General features: G+C 41.3%; 1 protein-coding gene across 1 annotated transcript in view; it reads right to left on the bottom strand.

Annotated features, from left to right (window-relative positions):
- Positions 1–747: 747 nt before the first annotated feature.
- The window catches only part of LOC132870540 (ribonuclease inhibitor-like), a 44,754-nt gene continuing 22,553 nt past the window's right edge, over positions 748–22,948 (bottom strand). The window contains exons 5-7 of the mRNA XM_060904218.1: positions 14,558–14,731; positions 4,004–4,177; positions 748–901 (exon numbers count right to left, since the gene is read on the bottom strand). Coding sequence (XP_060760201.1) covers positions 883–901; positions 4,004–4,177; positions 14,558–14,731 — 367 coding nt within the window. The 3' untranslated portion in view covers positions 748–882. The remainder of the gene's footprint in view (positions 902–4,003; positions 4,178–14,557; positions 14,732–22,948) is intronic.

The following is a 22,948-nucleotide window of genomic DNA, read 5'->3' on the forward strand; positions in this document are numbered from 1 at the left end:
TGGGGGAAACCAAAGCACCCGGAGGAAACCCACGCGGACACGGGGAGAACATGCAAACTCCACACAGAAAGGCCCTCGCCGGCCACGGGGCTCGAACCCGGACCTTCTTGCTGTGAGGCGACAGCGCTAACCACTACACCACCGTGCCGCCCAACATTTATTCAGTCTTATATAGTATCTGTGTTCTAACATTGAGCTACAACAAATGGGAACTTCCACAAGATCTAACAGAAAAGTGAGCAGACGTTTCCCATCACTGCTCTTATCCAATCCCAGGCTTTGGAGCTTTTTACACAGTAACTCACACTGCGGTGGGTTTGATCTCTTGTTCTACATGTAGATTTAAGTGCAGACTTTAAGAAGAAGCCGAGGTGAAGTTTACAGGAACGACAGAAGACACGGTGTGGAGGTGGAGAGCAGGAAGGAGTGTCAGAGTGAGTCAAGTGGCTCCTTAAATCACATATTCGTGGCCGTGTGGCATTAAAGATGATCATTTTACTGAGTTTTGAGGAGAGTTGAGAAGAAAGTGTGCTGCTGATCAGAAACAGGGAAAAGCCGAGATCATCTTATTCAGACAAAAGCAGCAGGATGAAGTCAGAGACAGCAGGGTGAACATTTCTCACACTGGTTTCATTCCATGGCCTGGTCATGTGATATTTACTGACATTAAAGAAAAATAACAATAAGCTGAAATGATTATTCTTTTTTTTTGACATTTATCTAAAAAAGGTGATGACTCGCCTCAGTAGTTTGTAATGTTCATCATTCTTGAGAGCAGAGAGCAGCTTCTTTCCTGAGTCGCTTATTTTATTTCTGAACAGATCCAGGTCTCTCAGGTGTGAGGGGTTTGATCTCAGAGCTGAAGCGAGAGCAGCACAGCCGTCATCTGAGACACCACAACCTGCAGAGACACAATGACACACACTTCACTGCCTCAGTTTATGAACATCAAGATTTACTTTGTGTGTCTTTAAATTAGAGGTGTGTGTGTGTGTGTGTGTGTGTATAAGCTGCTTGCTGAAGGAGGAAGTGACCGCTCGCTCATTGTAATCAGAAACAAATTTCAGAAATAAATACAAATAATCAAACAGAACTTTATACGTACAATTTATTTGCAGTATTTACAAATTATTCCACCACTGCAGACTCCAATATGTTCAGGTTTGAGATGTCAATCATGTTCATTCCTGATTTACTGATTGGCAGTTGGTTATGAGGTTCCGCCCCTTTGAGAGATCTACCAATCATAATAAGGAGAAGCCGTGTGTCCAGGCGGGACAAAGGAAAAGCACACTGTCCAATAACCACAGAGATGTGTTTTTTTCCGGTGTAAAACGGACCCGCCCACTCCATTCCCTCCCAGTGAAGCCGTGCGTCTGGGCGGGGCTCAAAACGACACGTTTAAAGCCTGTTGTCCAATGAGCTTTCGTCTTTCTGCCCATTAAAACAGCGAGTACACAAAGCCCTAACAGACACTAATAGATGCCGCGGCTCCAGTGGGGGTCTGTTAGCTGTGTGTGTGTGTCAGGGGCTTTTCACACAGACTGCACTGTTCACCACGAAACAGTGTGAGTTTAATGAACAAACAGCGCCACACTGCAGTGAGATCCTTCATCAATCTGATTCACTCAGATACTGAATTACACCAAGACGGAGGAATAAAATCGACACTTTGGGAAACGTTTCATTGCTGCATTTGAATGAAATGTTCGGGGAAGCTGGACTTCCAGTGGCGTCTTAAAGCGATCACCACTGACAGAGATGGACTCAAACATTACTGACTGTTTTAACATTTATTATTATTATTATTATTATTAACAACTAATAATAACTGTATTGTTGCCATGGTTTTGAATTTATTGGAAGTTCTTTTCTGCTCCTTTTTAATTTTTATTTATATGTAATTTTTTTTCTCTCTTTATTTTTGTTCCTGCATCAGTTCTCTGCAGTGGCGGCTGGTAGTCTTTCAAACAGGGGAGGCTGGTCGATTACAATATTTCCAGATTTTAAAAGAAAAAACACATCAATTTTGCCCATACTCTTGCCTCTGATCTGGCTGATTGTTGGCAGCGTCACAAACTGTGAAATAACAGGTTCTGTTGGCCCATTAGCCTACTGTCCAATATACATGATGGTGGTGTTGGGGGGGTATATTTTAATATTTTATATTTTAAAATTGTGCCATGTTGTTTAAAAATTGATCATTATTGAAAGCAGCTCTTTGTCAGGAACCTCAGCAGTAACAGCAGAGTGTTCTGGAATAGGCACGCGCACTGGCCTTGGGGAGCGAAACATAGAGCTGGGGGCCACACATTTCATTCAATGACACTTTCCCTATATTTTACTTATTTTGACTGAGAAATGTTTTATTGACAATTTTGATAACCCTTCACTTTTAATCCAGGTCTGTAGTGTGAAATGTTCTCGGCTGTGTTTTTGTTTAAAAATGTTTTCCAAATTGTAGCTGTGTTTAATTCATATCCAGAAAAATATATATTCCAATATAATATACTCAGCATAAACATTTTAAATAGATTCTATATTTTTGGTCCATCCATGACATATTACTAAAGTAGCCTATTTACTGTTGTTGATGTGGGTCACTTGCTGTTAGCCAATTCACTTTCTCGTACCAGGAGAGCTGAAAGGAACGAGTATTATTCCCTACCTTTTTCACCAAGTCAATTTGAGGCGTTGGTCTACCCTGCTCTTTAATTTTAATTTTTTCCTTGAAAGGAAGACTGGCAAATGGCTTCGCCAAAATTAAATCAGCCATGCTTGGCATCCGTGCGCAGCTTTCTTGCTAGCTGACTAGCCCCCTCAAGTTCAAGTTCAGTCACTCAAATAAACGAAATTTCTGGAACTAAGATAGCAAACTTGACAACACTATATTTACACTTTATTTACAATGAAAATATATACAAACTAAAAAAGCTGGTAGAAACCGTATGTAATGAATGAAATCGAAATGTAAGCTGATCTCTTACAATACACCACACCACCAGTGTTGCCAGATACTGCTGACGTTTTCCAGCCCAAAATATGTTCAAAACCCGCCAAAATGCACTTAAATCCACCCAATTAGGCGGTAAATCGCCCAATCTGGCAACACTGCACAGCACTCGCGAATCCGCATGGGACTGAACTGAAATTCTCCGCTGCCTGTCTATATTTGAAATGAGCTGTCAATCAAAGAAAATATTCGGCCGCTTTCACCAATCACCAGTCTCCTCACAGAAACTGCCATGTCCCTCCCATGTGAGGCTCGGAGTCCGTAGGCGGGCGTTTTCGCAGTATTTGTCCAATAACCGTCTTGCACTTTGAGATTGAAAAGCGCATAGCTCCCAAAGGCCATTGAAGTGCACTGAGGCTGGGAGTCCATGAGACTCCGTGGGCAGGCGTTTCTCCCTCCGTGGGAGGGGGAAAAACTCACGCACACAAAGTTATAACAGAATGATTTCGCACTGTAGTGGGTTGAGCACATATATTTCTATGATTCTGGATCTGAAATAGCAATGTTATAAGGTCGGCTATAACATAAGCCTAGCGCAATTCATCCTACACGATGTTCGTCATTTTTAGAGGAGGCTGAGCCTCCCTCGTTGTCTTAGAGCAATCGCCCGTGGTTCTCTGGCATTAACGACTCATTTTCGTTTCAAATTCTATATTCCTGAGATCATTTCCACCATGTCACTGCTGCTCACACAGAGGGCAGTTAGTTTGAGTCTCAGGTGCAGTTTGTGGGATTCGTTACAGTGTTGTAGTAAATTTCACAGTGATTTCAGACACATTGCAGTCGGATCAAGTCCCGTTTTGTGCTGCAGCTTCTCACATGCGTCCATCTGACCCAAAGACTCTGTGACAAATCATCAGTGTGCAGTGAACAGAAACAATCTTCCTCCTCAGGACACTGATGAAGCTAAAACCTCTGCTTCAGTCTCACTATTAGAGAATGGGTCTTACTGAGGAGCAGCTCATGTGACTCTCAGAGAGATGATCTTACCTCAGTATCTCCAGTTTACAGTGAGGATTCTCCAGTCCAGCACAGAGACGCTTCACTCCTGAGTCTCCCAGTTTATTATAGTTCAGATTCAGGTGTCTCAGGTGTGAGGGGTTTGATCTCAGAGCTGAACTCAGAGCAGCATAGCCTTCATCTGAGACACCACAACCCCACAACCTGCAGAGACACAATGACACACACTTCATCAACAGATTTCCATCTTGGTTTAATACTGACTTTAAAGATGATGAGTGTAAAATTAATTTTATTATTCAGAATGTCATGAGGATTTAATATCACCTGTTTATTCTCATTAACAGTGTCATTAATAATGATAATACTGAGTGTTATATTGAGTTTCTCTCCTCTGTTGTGTGTGATATTAAACCATCAGCAGCTGAAGCTGAACAGAGAACAGCAGAGAGACCATGAACTTTAATCAGAGAGAGAGAGAGACTGAATCTCAGATGGGTCTCTACTAGACTTATAGTGCACTACACAGGGGCAATAAACTTGTTTCTCTGTCGTCTACACAGTGCATTAACATGTATATCTATCATTTCCGTGTATATCTATCCTGCGCTTCTTTCTGACTAAGATTGTCCAAGTAATCCAGTAGTAGAACTTTTTTAGCTGTAGTTTTCTTCGGACAACAGGAACAGACGCTGGACATCTCCGCTCGGCTTCAGTATGTGAACAGCCAATCAGCGGGTCCCGTATGTGTTTATGATTTTTATGCCACAATTTACAACCAATGGGATACACCCTTTGTCAGCTGTCCACCAATCACAGGCTCCCGTGCCACAATGGCGGTTTGTTGATAAATATTTAGAAAATAAAAATATTATTACGAAATATATGAAACCATCAAAACAATAAAAAATGGTAATATATATACTGGTTAGAGGTAAGGAACATTATTCAGTGATATCGTTTATTATTAACTCCAATCGTGATATAAAAGTTTCAAGTTTGACACCTGCCCACTTCAACCGCGCTGCTGGCACACGATGTCCTTGACCCTCGTCACCCTGAGCCAATTGGTATAATTACGACATATTTTTTGTACTTTTATATATTGCCGTGTTGATGAATAAAACTTAAACACATTTCCCGTGAAACGAGATGAGCTACTTTAGACTGGTTCCCTGCTCTCTTAGCGCAGAGTGAGGATACAGTCCATGTCTCTGACGCTTGGTAGGATTCATTTTATTCAGGAACCAGTTCAGGAAAACACGATTTTCAATAGACACAGGCGAACTTTGTTTTGAGGAGGAGTCAGATGTCACGATGCGTGATTCACTTTGCATAATAATAATAATAATAATAATAAAGTTAAATTTATATAGTGCCTTTCACAAACCCAAGGATGCTTTACACAGGAGTTACCAAAAAAAAAAAAAAAAAGCCACACTCGGAAGAGTAGTGTGAGGAAAAGAGAAAAGTTTTCAAGTTAGCTTTGAAGGAAGAGAGAGTGGAACAGTCACGAAGCGATTGTGGTAACGAGTTCCAAAGTTTAGTAGCAGCAACACTGAATGATCTGCCACCCATAGATGCCAGTTTAAAACGTGGGACAGTCAGAAGTCCACAGACAGAAGATCTGAGGGAGCGGGAGGGACAGTACAAATGAATTAGCTCACAGAGATAGGAAGGGGCGAAACCATGAAGAGCTTTACAGGTTAAAAGTAAGATTTTGTATTTGATCCGAGAGATAACTGGCAACCAGTGGCGGCTGCTGGTTTTTAAAACAGGGGAAGCCCATTTTACGCATTCATCATAAAACCTGTAGGCCGGATATCAAAGCATAGAAAGGTGTGCCCCATTAGCATAGTGAACTAGACAACCCTACCTAGTGGCAGAAAGTATTTTTGCTTGTACATTTCATGTTATAGTCTGGCTTGCCAGGCTAGTGCCTCATATCCTTAATCAAAAATATCAAACATCCAAAAATCACTGGCTATTCAACAAAGAGCCTTGAACATCATACCCTGATATGCAACACAGAGTCTTTAACACAACACCCAGCTGTGCAACACATCCTTGAACATCTTCTGCAACACAGTCTGGAAATTCATAACCAGGTAGGCTATGCAACACACAGAACCTTGAATATTATACCCAGGTATAACCTATAACACAGAGCCCACCATTCTCTTAGCATTACTGAACAATATACACACTTCAGATTCATGAACATGAACACTATTTATACACAAATTCTGCCCTCCGCTCCTTTTCCAGAAAATGGTCTGTGACCCTGTCATACCAGTTGGTTGTGCTTTCCAGAGACTTCACCAATTTCTGTTAGCAGCTAGCACTGCAGATCCCAATAAGACTCAAGCTAGCCTACAACCAGATTGAACTACAAATGAAATAAACGAGTGAATTCACGAATGAACAAACTGATAGAATGGATGAAAGTTAACGGAGCACAACAAGTAATAGTTACATTTATTTACAGAGTAATGTACAGAGACATCAATGAGAAGAAACGTTTATATGAAAAGAAATTCGGACAGCACTTTGGCACATGACTACACTTTCTCGACATCCGCTAGGGACTGATCATACTTCCGTGTTCCTCGCCGACGCCGAAGTACAGAGCCCGCCCTCCTCATGTCTTTCAAACACTACCTCCAATAATCCTTCATCAGCCCGGCTTCTTGCCCCTCCCACTGTCTCGTTTAGTCCCAGAGAAGCCCGGCTTCCCTGGAAGTGACGATTTTGTCGATTTTAACCAATAACAATTAGCCGAAATTGGCTGTTCAGAGCCCTCTCATAGACTGCAACGGATACCCGGCTGCCAGCCATAGAGCCCATTGAAATAAGAAAGGTTACAGCCAGTGTTGCCAGATTGGGCGGTTTTAAGTGGATTTTGGCGGGTTTTGAACATATTTTGGCTGGAAAATGTCAGCAGTATCTGGCAACGCTGGTTACAGCCTGGCAGCAAAGGTGATTCTCATAGCGAACTGCAAGTTCGTCAGACATCACTCAAATAAGTTACAGGATAGTTATGAACGTAAATACAATCTTGGGCATATATTATGTTATGCAAGTTATTGTTTTAATGAGAATTCAACGTCGTAGATGCCGCAGTTTGGGGAGAGAATTTAAGGGGAAGCTCGGCTTCCCTTGTTGTCTCTGAGAAATCGCCCCTGCTGGCAACCAATGCAGTTGCTGTAAAACAGGAGTGATGTGAGCAGTGCGATTGGGGAGTGTGAGGACTCTAGCTGCTGAGTTTTGGATGGACTGCGGGCGATTGAGCAATGTGGCAGGGAGAGAACTGAGAGAGAACCATAAAAGAGAGAACTGCAATAGTCAAGACGAGAAAAAATAAACGCATTGACCAACATTTTGGCATCAGTTTCCAAGAGAAAAGGGCGGAGATGTGCAATATTGCGGAGGTGAAAGAAAGCATTCATATGCCGCTTTTCCACTACAAACGCGGCTGAGTCAGGCTGAGCCGTGCCGTGCTGAGTCGGGCTGAGCGGGGCTGTTGGAGTTGCATTTCGACTACAACCGCGCTGAACCGTGCTGGCTGGAAGTGGGTGGACACATTGGGTGGAGTTAGCGAAAGTGGGTGGACGTCAGGTGATGTCGTTAAGCAGCGCAAACAGTGACATCAGTGAGCTTTTAAGCGGTAGTCTCACGACCCGAATAGTAAACAATAAACATGGAGGACATGGAGTCGTTAGTGTTGCTGGTCTTGGTGCTGTGGCTTGTTGTCACCGACAACGCCAACAGATACTGGCAAGAGCGTATAGATGAGGCGAGGCGCATAAGGCTTCAGAAATTCTCGTAATTCGTAATTCTTCTCCTTCCAGGTTTGCGGTGTTTACAGATCCCAGCGCGCTCGCGGGGCGTGTGTGGGCATGTGAGGACACTCCTCCTCACCAATCAGTGCACAGGGGAGTGTCTGCTCACGCCCCCAGCCTCACTCAGCTCGCTTTGGCTCGCTTCAGCCCCACTCCAAAACGGTGCGAGTTTTAGGGGCTAAGCAGGGCTGAAGCGAGCTGAGTCGTGCTGGTTTTTGGTAGTCAAAACGCGAGCCATGTCGGGCTGAAGTGAGCTGAAGCGAGCTGAAAAAGGGTAGTGGAAAAGGGCCATTAGTAATTAGTTCAAGATGGGGTTCAAAAGTAAGGGTGGAGTCAAAGAGAACTCCAAGGTTTTTTATAACTTGGGAAGGACTAATAGACACACCATCAACATCAATAGTAAAACTGGAGAAGTTCAGAACCTGTCTTTTGGTACCTAATAATAGAACCTCCGTTTTGCTAGCATTAAGTTTAAGGCAGTTCTTATGCAGCCATTGCTTAAGGTCAGTGATGCAAGTCCTTAGCAGCTGGACAGAGGCTATGGAAGGGGTGATAGTGATGTAGATTTGAATGTCATCAGCATAACAATGAAAGTTAAGGCCATGGTTACAAATAATCTGGCCTATAGGAGAAACATAGAATATAAAAAGAAGGGGACCAATGACAGAACCCTGAGGCACACCTTGAGCAACAGTAGCAGTGGATGATTTATGAACACCAATAGAGATGAACTGTTGCCTGTTTGCTAGATATGACTGAAACCAGGCTAAAGCTAAGCCAGTAATACCAAAAGAAGATAGTCTGGAAATGAGCCTCTCATGATGTACAGTGTGAAAGGCAGCTGTGAGGTCCAAGAGAGCAAGGACATTGAGATGACCAGCATCAGTTGAGAGCAGGAGGTCATTAACAACTCTTTAGAGAGCAGATTCAGTGCTGTGCAGATTGCGAAAGCCTGACTGAAAGGGTTCATAGAGATCATTACAAGCAAGGAAAGTATGAAGCTGAGAGGCTACAACTCGCTCCATTACTTTAGCTAGGAAAGGGAGATTTGAAATGGGTCTGTAATTGGACAGTGAAAGAGGATCTAGACCAGGTTTCTTTAGTATTGGTGTAACAGAAGCAATTTTGAGGGAGATGGGAACAGTGTCTAAAGCAAAACACTGATTAATCATATGAGCAATATAAGGGGAGATAGCAGATACACAGGATTTAAGAAGTGCAGTGGGTGCAGGGTCCAGCAGACATGAGGAGGAGGACTGAGTCATAATTTCTGATACTTTAGAAGAATCAACAGGAGAGAAAGCAGAGGAGACAGCAGTCAGCTTTATGGGAAAGAGCTACTTGCGAGACAGAAGAATGAATTTCAGAATGAAAGTGTTGGTAAATACTGTCAATTTTATCCTTGAAAAAATCCAAAAAGCCTGATACTGAGCAGGGGAGCTGGGAGTGGTTGAGGAAGGAGGCTGAAGAAGTTTATTTATTGTATTAAACAGAGTTTTGGGTCTATGGTTGCCACTCTTAATGATGTTAGCGTAGTAAGAGGATCGGGCAGCATTAAGAGCATCCTTATACTTTGCGATGTGTTCAGAGAAGAGTGAAAGATGAATAGTAAGGCCAGTTTTCTTATAAAGGTGCTCTAGCCGCCTTCCCTTGGCCTTCATGGCCCTAAGCTCAGAGGTGAACCAAGGAGAGGCACGATTTGCGGAGACCTGTCTAGTTTTAAGGGGAGTGAAAGTATTAAGTGTGTTAGATATAGTATTATTGTAAATAGAAACTGTATCATCAGGAAAGTAGAGATGAAAGTGGAGCAAAGAAAAAAATCCTGAACTTCTGAAAGTCAAACTAAGATTGGGGGTGGGGGGGGGGTGGACATCCCCTGAAAAAAAATTTAATAACATAACACGCAAACCCCTGCATTCTAGTGCATTTTAGTCCTTATTTTCACTAAAACAAGTTATAACTTTTAAGCCTTTTTCTTTCATGTACATTAATGATTAACATGTCAAAAATATAAAATTTTATTCCCTTAGTTAATGAGTAATTTTCAGGAGTGCATTGTTCTAAATTCAGAATTTTCACTATTGGATGTCAAAACTTATATAAAGTGATGCTGTCACATCTTATGTGCAATACTGCATATATGTTTAGAAAATAATAATTCAACTGATATTAAATAGTTCACACTTTCATGAAATTGAATTGATTCAACATCAAAACAGTCTTATTAATCAGATATATATTTATTGTAACAGTAAACTCATTCAGAACAGAAAAGATAAATCAGCCACATTATCTTGTAAAATTGAGCTTATTCAACACAAACTATTATCAAAAAGAATATTTTCTTATCATCATGCCACTTTAAAGATTTCAAACTATTAATAATGCACTAAAACTTAACTGGTTTGAACTGTATATATATATGTGTGTGTGTGTGTGTGTGTGTGTGTGTGTGTGTGTGTGTGTGTGTGTGTGTGTGTGCATGTGTGAGTGAGAGACATGGAATGCACTGCAAAGATCATAGTTTTGTAAAAGCCAAAGAAGACAGTCTGCTAGGGTAAGTGAAAACCAGCTGTGAAACGGACACCACTAAATCTAGACCCTCTTCTTCTTCTTCGGTTGTTCCACAGCCTTACAGCTGTTTTGTTTTCTCCTACGCTTTCCCCAAAAGGTTCGTTCCATAGACATGGCATTTGTGACTCTTGTGTCACGAGAGAACTCTTGAGCAAACTTTATTAGATGTGGAGACATGGACAGTGGTAGGGAATGTTCTGCCATGAATGATAATAAAGAAGCCTCCTGGTCTGATTTCCTATCAAGAAAACTAATGATTGGTTTTGCTGGAGTCGTCTGACTGGCTGAGCAAGAAGCAGCACTGTGAACATTCTCAGAAGGCATCGTGCAAGTAGTACTGGTGGCTCCTTTCTCCATTGCATTTACATTGTGAAATACTGCGGGAAGAGTCTGGTTTGTTCTCTTCAGTCTACGAGCTTCAATGTGCTTCTTACGCTTACTGTGGCTTCGGAGGTCTTTCTTCCCAGATGACTCGTATTTAAGCAGCTCAAAACAAAAAATGGAAAAAATATATTCTCTCACACTTAAAATGTTAATATTTAGAGGTATACAAATTCATAAATGACTCATTAAATATAGCTAACCAATTATATCCCAATAAATGGCATACTAATAAATTATAATATCATTTATATTGAGTGTGTGGTTCATTTTTTATTTTTACTAACATTAACACTTCAATACTCCGATACGGTTTACAATATCACGCACGCTCACTGATAACTACTTTTATTTGCGGTCATTATCAGTCACATCAAGTCAATAAGAATTCATTCACAGTTTTCTAAATCTCAACATGGATCTCAAGTCCAACAAATTAAGAATAAGAAAAAATTACTTACCACGTGCATAATGCATATCCTGGCCTGTCCACTTTCCTCACACAGTCCGATAAAAAGTCACCGTTTGCATCTTTCTCCTCCAGCCACGACCATTTGAACTTGTTCTTTACCTTTCCTTCTATGCTACGGATATCCGCCGACCTGTCAACTTGTTTGTACATTATTATTGCTGAATCGGTAAACACATTTCAATAGAGGAGGCTCTTCAATTGTCTCGCTCAATAGAAAGGTACACAAAAGAAAGACCGCGTTTTCTAAAGCATGATATCGCGATAAAATCTCGTTCACATGACATGAGGTATGTATATAAGCATATAAGGTCTCATACACACCAGCAAGCATTGCGAGACTACAAAAACGGCAACGCCCTGTCGCCGAACGTAAACAAGCCGTGCAATCGCAAAACCGAATTTCTATGAAATGGAACGCGAAAAATCCTAAAAATAAATTTCTCCATTCGGAAAACCGGAGATTTTCAAGAGTTTTGTCAAATATCCGGATTTCCGGGTAAATCCGGAAGACTTTCATCTATAGGAGAGGAAACCTCAGCAAATTTACAAAAAGAAGAGAGGAGAGAGGCAGAGAAAGAATGCACATCAGTCGAAGAAAGATTACGGAAAGAGACAGTAGAACGCAGAGGAAGTTTAGAAGAAGGCACACTGAGACAACACTCAATCAACTTGTGGTCAGTAAAACCTCCATCAGAACCCGATACAGATACAATTTTTATACCAGTAGAGCGAAGCGAGTCAAGTATATGACCAGGATTATGTGTGGGAAAGTCAACATGCTGAGTTCAACCAAAACATTCAAAGACAGTCAAGAGCTCATCAGTCAGGGAGCAACTAGCGTCAACATGAATATTAAAGTCACCCAGAAGAACGACGGCAGGACAGACAGATGAGGCGACAGTTAGCAGCTCATTCAGTTCAGACAGAAAAAGAGATGGTGATGATTTGGGAGGTCGATAGATTAAGAGCAGCAACATCGGTGTGGGAGTGGAGGTTTTCAAAGCCAGATATTCACAGGATGTGACATCATGAAAAACAATCTCTTTAAGTTTCAAACCACATCGGAAAACTGCAGCGAGACCTCCACCTTTCCCTGTGAGACGTGGCTTTGATATATATGTGTATCCAGCTGGTCAAGACAAATAATAATAATAATAATAATAATAATAATAGAACTATGCTACTGCCGGACTGACAGTTCAGACCTGCATCACGGAGCAGTTGCCTGTGTTGTTTAGGTTGCCAGCACTAACTTTTGTCGTCCGATTGGAGGATTACCATTCAAGTTTTACTCATCCTTGCACAGACTTTAGTCGTCTCGGACGATCGGACGCGGGGGTTTTCGAGCACAGCACTTCTTTCAAAAATTCAATGTTTTAATGATCTTTCCTGCTCAGACAAAAATAAAAATTCCAAAATCCATTTTCCTGTAAAAATTTAAAACCAAGGATCAGCAAAGTAGCAGCAATAAAATAAAAACCTACACCAGTTTCCCCTTCATCAGGTAAACCACACAACCATCTAAATGTAAACAGTGAGGAAGGAACGTGCTTTCTGCAGCCTCAACTCTGTTACAGCTAAATCAGGCTCCAATCACAGTTCTGTACTGAAATGGAGGAAAGTCAGCATCTCCACATGCTCTTGTGAGAGACTCGCTGTAGCTCCGCCCACCACACAAACCAAATCCAAAAATAAATCAATTAACTCGTTAATACCTCAATTATAAAATAATGACTCAACTAAACACCAAACAAACAAACACTTCCTGTTCACCCAGACCGCTTTACACACACAAAACACCCATATTTACCATTTCCATTAAAAACACCCCTGTCAGAATGGACCACACCACCAAACACCCCTATTTCCCTGTGGTGGTACAGTCCCCCGCTTTCCCACTGGAACCAGGAGGTGGTGGTGGAGTTGAACGGCGGTGAATGAAACTGGATATGGGGTTGTTTTACAAAGTTTTAACCAATAAATGAGAATATTTTAACAGCCAGTGTGGATGTCTGCATTTCTTGATCCCAGATAATGTTTCTACAGATGAGAGATGAACACGACAAAGCTGAAGGAGGGAATATTTCAGTTTGGACACAAACGTGTTTAAAAAGCCGGGAGGTCTTTCCCTGCACTTCTAAAACAACCGAGTTCGTTCAAATGGAGTTAATCTTTAGTGAACGGTGATAAATGACACAGTGAACAGTAAAACAGTACAGAAACAGTAGCAGCAGTTCAGCTCCTCGCTGTTTTTGTCGATAAACGGTTTAGTGCTCGCTCCCGCGCGTCACCGCTCCGTCCCTCACACTCCGTTTAAGAAATCTACATTTAAACCATATTTTTGTTTTGATTCTAGAATCCTGTGTAGATATCGAAACGTGCTCTAAATAAATGTTTCCCCTCTATCGGTGCAGTTTCACGATAAATGGAGATGTTCGTTATTCAGGCTGTCACTTTTTCCCCAAACATCAACTTCACCGAGATCAAACCCAGAAACCCTTCACTTTGGCCACGCCCATAAACAGGAGGTGCAGAATTTTCATTGCGGTTTTGTGAGAAAATATCAAATTCTCCAGACATCTGCAAACTCGTGCAGTCAGCAGCAGCACCATCTCCAGCTGTAAACGTCGCCGTGACATTATGACGTCGATGTAACGTTTAAAAGTGGAAATGGTATTTGGACTGTGAACAGGTTCGCTGGGAATAACAGGTTGTTAGTTGCTTCTCTGTTCCAACTCCATCAACAAATCAAGAGACTCTGCATTTCCAATAAACGTTACAGCTCATAACATGAAGACCATAAGACGGCTTTCACCATTAACGTTAGCCAACTAGCTAGCTAACTTCCTGAGATGAACCTTCATCCAGTGAGCCGACCTGCTTCCTCTTCACACGCTCCGACAGAGAGGATGTGCTTCCATACCAGCGAAGGTCAGCTTTACAAACTGGGTCATTCACAACCTTTCCTTTCAGAGTTCAGTGTGAAAAGCTCCCACACTTTGGAGGTTTTTGAAGCTGCCTTCGCGCTTTTGTGAATTTCTCTCCAGTAAGCGCGAACGTCAAAGCATTCCGAGTTAGCGCGAAAAACACACGTGATGATGTCACCAACTAATCAACTATTACATCAGTTGGGAACTAATTTGGTCATCAGTTTTAGTCGACGAACTCGATTAATCGTTACACCCCGAGTGAACAGAAACAATCTTCCTCCTCAGGACACTGATGATGAAGCTAAAACCTCTGCTTCAGTCTCACTATTAGAGAATGGGTCTTACTGAGGAGCAGGTCATGTGACTCTCAGAGAGATGATCTTACCCCAGTATCTCCAGTTTACAGTGAGGATTCTCCAGTCCAGCACAGAGACGCTTCACTCCTGAGTCTCCGAGTGTATTATAGGACAGATCCAGCTCTCTCAGGTGTGAGGGGTTTGATCTCAGAGCTGAACTCAGAGCAGCACAGCCTTCATCTGAGACACCACAATCATACAACCTGCAGAGACACAATGACACACACTTCATCAACAGATTTCCATCTTGGTTTAATTGCGGTTGTAAAGATAACGCGTCTCTTGTTGGACTGTCTCCCGGCTCTTGTCCAATCACAAGATATTAATAATGACGACTGAAACGTTACCACTGTTACTGACAATTATTAACATTCAGTTTATTAGAGGTGCAAATGTTTCAGCACAAAGTAAATAAAGGTTGAAGAGTTGGGTTTTGTAGAATTTCTCTGTTTGACTATTTGTCATGCTCACATATTTAACTGTAAATACATATATATTATTTACCAGCTGGGAGGTCCGTATCGTGAAATTCCGTGACCGAGGTCTTGAAAGTACTGAGCGAGGCCCTCTGGGTCGAGGTCAGTATTCAAGGCCGAGGTCATGGTATTTCACCATACGGACCGACCTTAAGCTGGCAAATAATATATTTATTTTTTCTTTACCAAATTCTAACAGAAAACGAGTGCGCCCGAAAGGGAAAAGCGAGCCGAGGCGAGCCGCCATTTTGAATCCTCATTCATGGCTGTAATGCAAATGGCTTCCTCCTCAGTATACAAGTCCACTTCCATGGCAGGGAAAAAACTACATTTTGCTGCCCATGTAGTCCCCTATTTATATAAAATTGAGTCATTCAGGATTCAGCCATGCTTTTGCTCGGCGTGAGCAACAGTTACAGGTTTTTAACTTTCTCCTGAAATGTTTTCTCTTATTTCTTCTTCCTCAGGGTAGTAAAACTCGCTTTCGCTGTGAAGACTCGTTATCGCTATCCATGCTGCAAAATGAATGCTATTCTCCTGAGAAATGCGAAAATAGATGTTGGCAAAAATTGCTAATATGTTTGTTGTTGTGAACGAGCAAGTCGCCAGAGGTCTGTAACTCGGGTCCGTATCGTAGGATACAGACCCGCTCGCCAGCCAATCAGAGCACAGGATTTGATGGAAACCGGACCGCGAAAAAAATACATTTTAATTATTTATTTTATGTAAAAGTGATTCTGGGAGAAAAGGACACTGAAATTTGAGACAGAGGTTTTTGTTTCAGAGACAAATAAATCCATCAGAGAGCTTCAGCATGAAAAAGAATAAAAGCTGTGAGAAGGTCAACAACAGAGTTGCAATTTATAAAAGATCTCAGGACATGAGAACAACAAAATAATAATTAGCATGTTATAAATGTAAATCATGGTGTCATAAAAATAAATAAAATGGTGTTTCTAGTTTGTAAATATTGTAAATAAACTATCAGTATAAAGTTCAGTTTGATTATTTGCTTCATTTCTGGAAATGTGGTGTTTGTGAGTCTCGTTAGCTGGCCGTCACCTCCATCTTCAGCTCACAGCTTCAATACTTCTTGGAACAAAATGGCAGAATGTGAGACGTAAACGTTTTTCTCCTTAAATGACATCAACTGGTTTCCACTTATTTAATAGCTGAACTTCAGTTTTATTCAATTCTACATGCAACTGTTTTCCCCTCATTTATCTCCTGATCTGTGTGTATTAACACACTCTGTCTCACCTGAAACTCAAAACATCCCAAAACAGAGCTGGACAGTAACGAAGGACATTTACTTAAAGACTGGACTGAAGGACATTTTTTCATATCCATCTTTTACTTCGAGTATTAATGTTTTGGAAATTTTTGACTTTCACTCGTCTCCATCTGAAAGATAAATATTGTCCTGGTGACTCCAGGAAGCTTCCCGTTACTCGTTACTTTGAAGCATCGCTTTTGAGTCAGCAGGTGAATTTTTGTTTCTTTTCTAAAATTCCCTGCGCTGTGTTGGCGACAGGAGAAAACCAATCACAGTAAACTCCTCCTACACTCAACTTCAAAGCGCTTGCTGCATTTCTTAAACAGTTCATTTGAACTTGGTGGTGGTAAAGATGGTAACGAGGACTACAGCAGATAAAAATGATGGTTCCTCACCAGAGCACCCAGAGCCATATCTGAAGGCCATGCCTGAGATTTTTGAAATGAAGAAAGATTTGCATTATTTTAATCTTTGCTCTGTTTACCGCACACAAACGTCATCACTGCCTACAAAACCTTCCCGTCCAACCTGAGAAAGCAGCTGTCCTTTTGTCGATTCAACTGTGTTTTTATCAGCATTTCTACAGGCTCTGGAGCAAATTCTACAAGCTTTTTATTCTACAGGTTCTACAAGCAAGTCACTGTATTCAGTAGGTTGTTTCTGAGTCGTTAGAGTCTGTATCGTTGCCGCAGTGCATTTACAGCAATGTCCTGACATTAAAAAGACAACAATAAAAAAATAATAATTAAAAAGTACTTCTGAACACTGAAGGATTTTTAATCCTCTGGGGTCGAGAGCTTCTCCGGCGAAGCTCGGCAGGTTTAGAATGAGGAGGTCATGGATTTAGAGAAATATGTTCACGAGTTTATCATATGATCATGATAAACATATTGAGAGAAACTTTATACTTTACACTTTCCTCTGTGCCCACTGATAAATAATATTATAGTTTTTAAATTCCCTAAATTAGATGAAATATAAAACTTTCCGTTTCCGTTTCAATTGGTTTCTCTTTTGCAGTGGGAACGCCCACCGTAAACAGGATAAAATCTGTCAGACAGAGTTCAGGCTATTTGGAGGTAAAACTTCTTGCGAGATGGCACGCAGATTTTATACGCTTCGGATGATTCAGGACAGCAAATCAATTTCAGAATAGAAAATCAATTCATGATTCAGGACAGCGATTCAATTCAATCTTGAGAACTGCAACACCGATGATGAGCGGTGCCTTTTTTTTTCTTCAACTTGATCCAGCCGAAGATCAGCTCAAGTAAGTGTAAATATTTCTTCTATTTCTGATGAGCAGATCGGTTGATATGCGTGCGCTGTAGTGCAAACACAGGAAACATGCAGGCCTTTCAATTACATGAAACCTGCGACGGAAAACGTCGTAGGGGCCGAACTTAAGGTCAAGTGCCCAAAATATGCTACCAAAAGTAAAAAAAACAAAACAAAATGTTAATTAAATAAACTTGGCTGCCCAAATCCCAAAGTCTTGACTTTCTTCTTTAGAAACACAGAAATTAGCAAGAATTAGCATGTATTTCTCGTAATTAATGCAAAATCCGCACCATTCCCATGCTGTTCCGGGTTTGTCGAACTCGCCGTAAGCCTCGCGCAGAGCACGAATTCTCTATCAACAGCGATTGGCACGCCATGATTTCGTGGAGGAGCAACTCGTGTACCAATGACCAGAGCGGGATTTCCACATTCGGGAAATCTTCTTGCTTCTCCTTTTATATTGCTTTATGGTGGTTGGCAAACAGCTTTTAGGTGCATTACCGCCACCTTCTGGACTGGAGTGAGAACCAGAATGTTTACGACCCTATTGTGCTAAATTCTAAGAATAATTCCTGTGTCATTTAAAAACCTAAAAATAGCCCGATATCCCACATTATCTGACCTCAACTGCAATATCTCTCTGATACCTAGTGTCATATGATTTAAATCAGGTAAAAGACTGAATAAGAGAGAGCTATTCAGGACACAACTGTGCGTAAAGACACAGCTTGCATCTTAAATCCACACAGTTGTGTAAGTGTGGGTGGAATCAGTGACTTGGAGCTTGGTCCTCTTGTTGATGATTGTCTTAGACACTGGCCTTTCGTTTAAACGAAGATCTTTAACCTGACTACATGCTGTGAATTGCGCTCCCAATTCTTGTGATGTGACTGAAAAACCTTTTGTGTCGCAGGTCTGCTACAGGTTTGTCTCTCTGATGGCAACAGTGCAGAACTTGCATTTTCATTCCCAGGCTGCTTTCCTCCAGGCTCTCCTCAGGCCCCAACACCTCTTTTAAATCCTAACTAACTGCATTCTAATTATTTTTGTCATGTACATCAAGAGTGATTAATGCTGTAGACATTTTGCAATAAAGGTAAAAATAATTCATAGATTTCTTTATTTATTCATAACTTTGTAGCGAAAAAATCAGCAGCAGGTTTAAAACACAGAGCCCTGGGAAAACAGCACTCTGCGCATGCAGAAAAACCCAAATTACCCTGCATCACGACGGAAAAGGCCCAAATTCAGAAACACAGGGTGGAGCCCAAATTATGTAATTGAAAGCCCTGACATGACTGAGCAGTTTTTTTCCAGAGTTAAAAGTATTTTCCTCAAAAATAGTTAATTTTACTGTATTTTGAGTTTAGAGAGTAAAATTTGGAGTTGAAGTAAAATTACAGAGTAATTGTGTAACAGAGTTGACTGTGGTTCTGAACTGAGTAAAATAGTTAATTTCAAGACACACTGAATCGAGTCAAATACCAAAATAAAGTCAAACACCAGATAAATGAAGATGTTGTAAAAATGAGTTTTAGAACTGTGTTGGAATGTGTGAAAAAACATGACCTTACCCATTGGGACTTGACCTGATGGGATAAAGAGTTGGCAGTGGGAGGGGTTTCACTCTTCTCATTGAATGGAATGGAATTTTTACCCTTCTCATTGAATACCCCTCCCACTGCCAACCCTTTATCCCAAAGCAACAGGGCATACATTTTTTGATGGCCAGTTAATTGTCCAAATCAATGGAGCAGATTTAAGTTTGTGTGTTTGATCCATTCCTCACACTGAACAGAATCACCTCAAGTGACCAAAACGGTTCGACACAATGGGTACGGTCATGTTTTTACACACATTCCAGCACAGTTCTAAAACTGCTTTTTACAACATCTTCATTTATCTGTTATATTTTTAAAAGCACAATCATGACATACAGACTACAGAGATATTATTATAGCTGAGATTGTGCTGAAAACATACAAGAGTGCTCCGAGAGCACAATATCCCCTGCTGGCAACTCGGCCATAACTCTGGTAAAATGCGACTGAATTGAACAAAATTGCAATATGTGTATTACCGAGAGAGAACAAAGAATCCTGCCAAGTTTTGTAAAATTCCTCCAGAAATTGTGAGAGGAGTTGATTTCAGAAGGTCAGTACCCTTCCTGGGCCGGACGGATGGACGGACGGACGGACAGACGGACATCGCCACGACATAATCCCCCTTCGGGCCTTTCGGCCAGCGGGAGATAATAATTGTGAGGGAAGTTGATTTCAGAAAGCAAGCACACCTTGATTAAATTGCCAAAGTACAAGTCTGTTAATAATCAAGGGTAAAATTTGCCCAAATTAAACGAAATTTAAATATGCATTTAACTGTCATATAACAAAGCCTTTTGTCAAATTTGGTGAAATTCCTCCAAATATTGTGAGAGGAGTTGGTGTCAGAAGGAAAACACACCTTCATGAAATTGTCAAAGTACAAGGTTGTTAATCAAGAGCCACAACTGTGGTAAAATACGACCAAATTTGGCAAAGTTTGCTGAAGCAATCAACCAGAAGCTGCAACTAAATCCACCGGATGATGTCAATCTTTCTACATTCTCGAAAAATCTTGTAGATTCGATCAACTTAGCTGCAGAAGAATGTCTACTGATCAAAACTAAGATCGAAAAGGAAAGTGAAATCTGGAAACAAGATGAGCCTCTTAACCAGTTATTGAACGAAAGATCTACAAAGGAACTCAACTCCCCGGATTACAAAGCGCTCACAAAGGAGATCAAGAACCGAGTGAGAAAACTACGTAACATCAAAATGAAACAAGAAGCTGACGAAATTAACGAGTGTGCAACAAAACGCGAAGTTGATAATCTATTTAAAAGCTTCAAACATGATGCATCGACATTCAAGCCAACTAAGCGGAGCGCTGGTTGTGACCGTGAAAAGTTACAACAATACTTCGAGAATCACTTCTCCACCTCCATTGACGTGGATAAGTCAGAACCTCCGGAGCTTAAAGTCCCACCAGATTTCGTTGAAGAACTTCAAAAAATCGAGTTCCAGTCAATCAACACCGAACCACCTAAATCTGATGAAATCATAAAAACTTTGACTTCTCTCAAAAACGGCAAAGCTGCTACGGATCTTCCACCAGAGTTTTTGAAATATGCTGCCTCATCAACTGAACTTGTAAAAGAGTTAGAAATACTTCTAGATGCCATCTGGACAACCCAGACTATACCTAAATCTTGGGGACATACTAGACTTAATGCGATATGGAAAGGTGCTTCAAAAGGAAGTGTGAAAGACCCAGCTGCTTACAGAGGTCTGCAAGTTGGAACAACATTGTGCAAGATTCTTGTAGTCATAATTCTAAATCGCATAAAAGACTGGTATGATAACCAACTCCTTGAACAACAACAAGGCTTTAGAAGAGGTCGAGGCACTGTGGATGGAATTTTCATTACAAAACGAGTACAGCAAATAATGGACAGGATGAAAAAAAGCTGTGTTTCTGCTATTCATAGATCTAACTGCAGCATTTGATCACGTTATACGAAAATGGCGGCTCAAATCCATCTACCTTCGCCTTCCTCCTAACTCGAATCCAATTCTTCTTCGACTTCTTGAATGCATATACGACCATACTACAACTGCACTCTCTGGTAATCCTGACAACGTATTTCAACTGTTCACAGGTGTCCGACAAGGTGGACCTGAGTCTCCTCCACTGTTCAACTTGTACATTGACTTTGCTATGCGTGTGTTCATGAGAGCATGTGACCAGCAGGAAGTAAAGTTTCTAAATCTGAAGTATCGTGTCTGATCTACAGCACTGACAAGAGAACAACGTCAGCAAAGCTACCATGGTGACCACACTGTAGACTGGTCGGGATATGCGTGTAACCCCTTTAAAGTGTCATACCTACTTTAAAGCTACACTCGAACACTAACAGGATCCTGGGTTTCAGCTATAGATGGTGAATTCACTGGATTTTCCGTCTACCATTTGCAGTTAGGGAATTTGCCATTAAACTTACAACAGTAGGCCTATGCCTTAAATGAACAACTTGCGCAGTGCCTCCACTGGAGAAATATTGTACCAGTAGTCCTGACATACACTATGTAAATCTCCAGAAATTTAATTATTAAGTATATGCAACACCACTCTGCCATGAAATATAACCAATGGGTGACATTTATTTTGTAGGGTCTTAAAAAAAAATAAATAAATGAAAACAGGTATAGGGGTGTGGCAAAATATATGCCCACGGGTGATGGTATAAAATACAAGTACACTTTGTCACCTTTGGTATACCGAAATGAACATAAAATATGCCAATAAACCTGGCACACAACATACCCTGTAAACCTTTATAAAATAAAAGGTTAGAGAACACCTGTAGAATTACTTTCCTTAATCAAATGAACACTAACGCCCTACAGGCACACATATTTACAATATCTGCCCCATCAGTCAATGAATACCCAGCTTGCAAGCATAACGTTGGGGCCCATTACATTGGTGCACATGAAAGGGCAAACAAAAAATGTAATCCACAACGCAGCCTCCAAAATGTGGAAACGAGGTCCGACGGACGAGAAACAATGTTTACTCACTCACACGGTAGTCTCTCAGCTACGTGGGTGACGAGACAGTTGAGCTTCAAGTTGGCTACTCACAACCGGTAGCTCCGTAGCGAGCAGACAATGGCCGGGCCTTTCGAAGTGTATACGCAGCCGGTCCCGAGGGCAACGAGTCTTTGAGGAAGAAGCCTTTCTTCCGAATTTGCTCGGACGAAAGTTTGAGTCTCAGTTCACTACGTTAGTGTTCCAAGGAAGAAAACTCAGAACTTAACTTGCCTGGCATGAATTACTTCCGAACTTGTTCACGCAGCTAGGAAAAAAAAAAACAAAAAACACACACATTGGCTTGCTAGCCTTCACACCCGACAGTTTACAAAGTCTCTCTCCCATAATGCTGACTGCACTTAGTTACATCTCAGGCCAGCAGCTTATCGGTTAGCTTACTCTGTCCATCCGAGGCCCGCGACGTCTCCAACACAAAAACCCGGTCACTCCGTTCACTCCCTGACCCATAAGCCCTTTTTTCTTTTTCTTCCTCCACCCCCTGCGGAGTGGCAGATTCAACATTCCTATCTCCTGCATTCTCATTGGTCCAAATGCACACCATTACAACTAAACCTATATAGGATTGGTTACAACATAAACATTACAGCAGACAACATTTGGTAAGTCACAGTAAGGAAAAAAAAAACATTGCACTATGGTACTTGCAGTATTCTCAATGATGAAATATAATTAGCTATACAATAACTTTAGAAGTTGCAAAGACCTTAGTGAAAGCCATAAGGCAGCTATTTT

The sequence above is a fragment of the Neoarius graeffei genome, chromosome 22 (assembly GCF_027579695.1).
Source record: "Neoarius graeffei isolate fNeoGra1 chromosome 22, fNeoGra1.pri, whole genome shotgun sequence".
In the NCBI taxonomy this organism is placed as follows: Eukaryota; Metazoa; Chordata; class Actinopteri; order Siluriformes; family Ariidae; genus Neoarius; species Neoarius graeffei.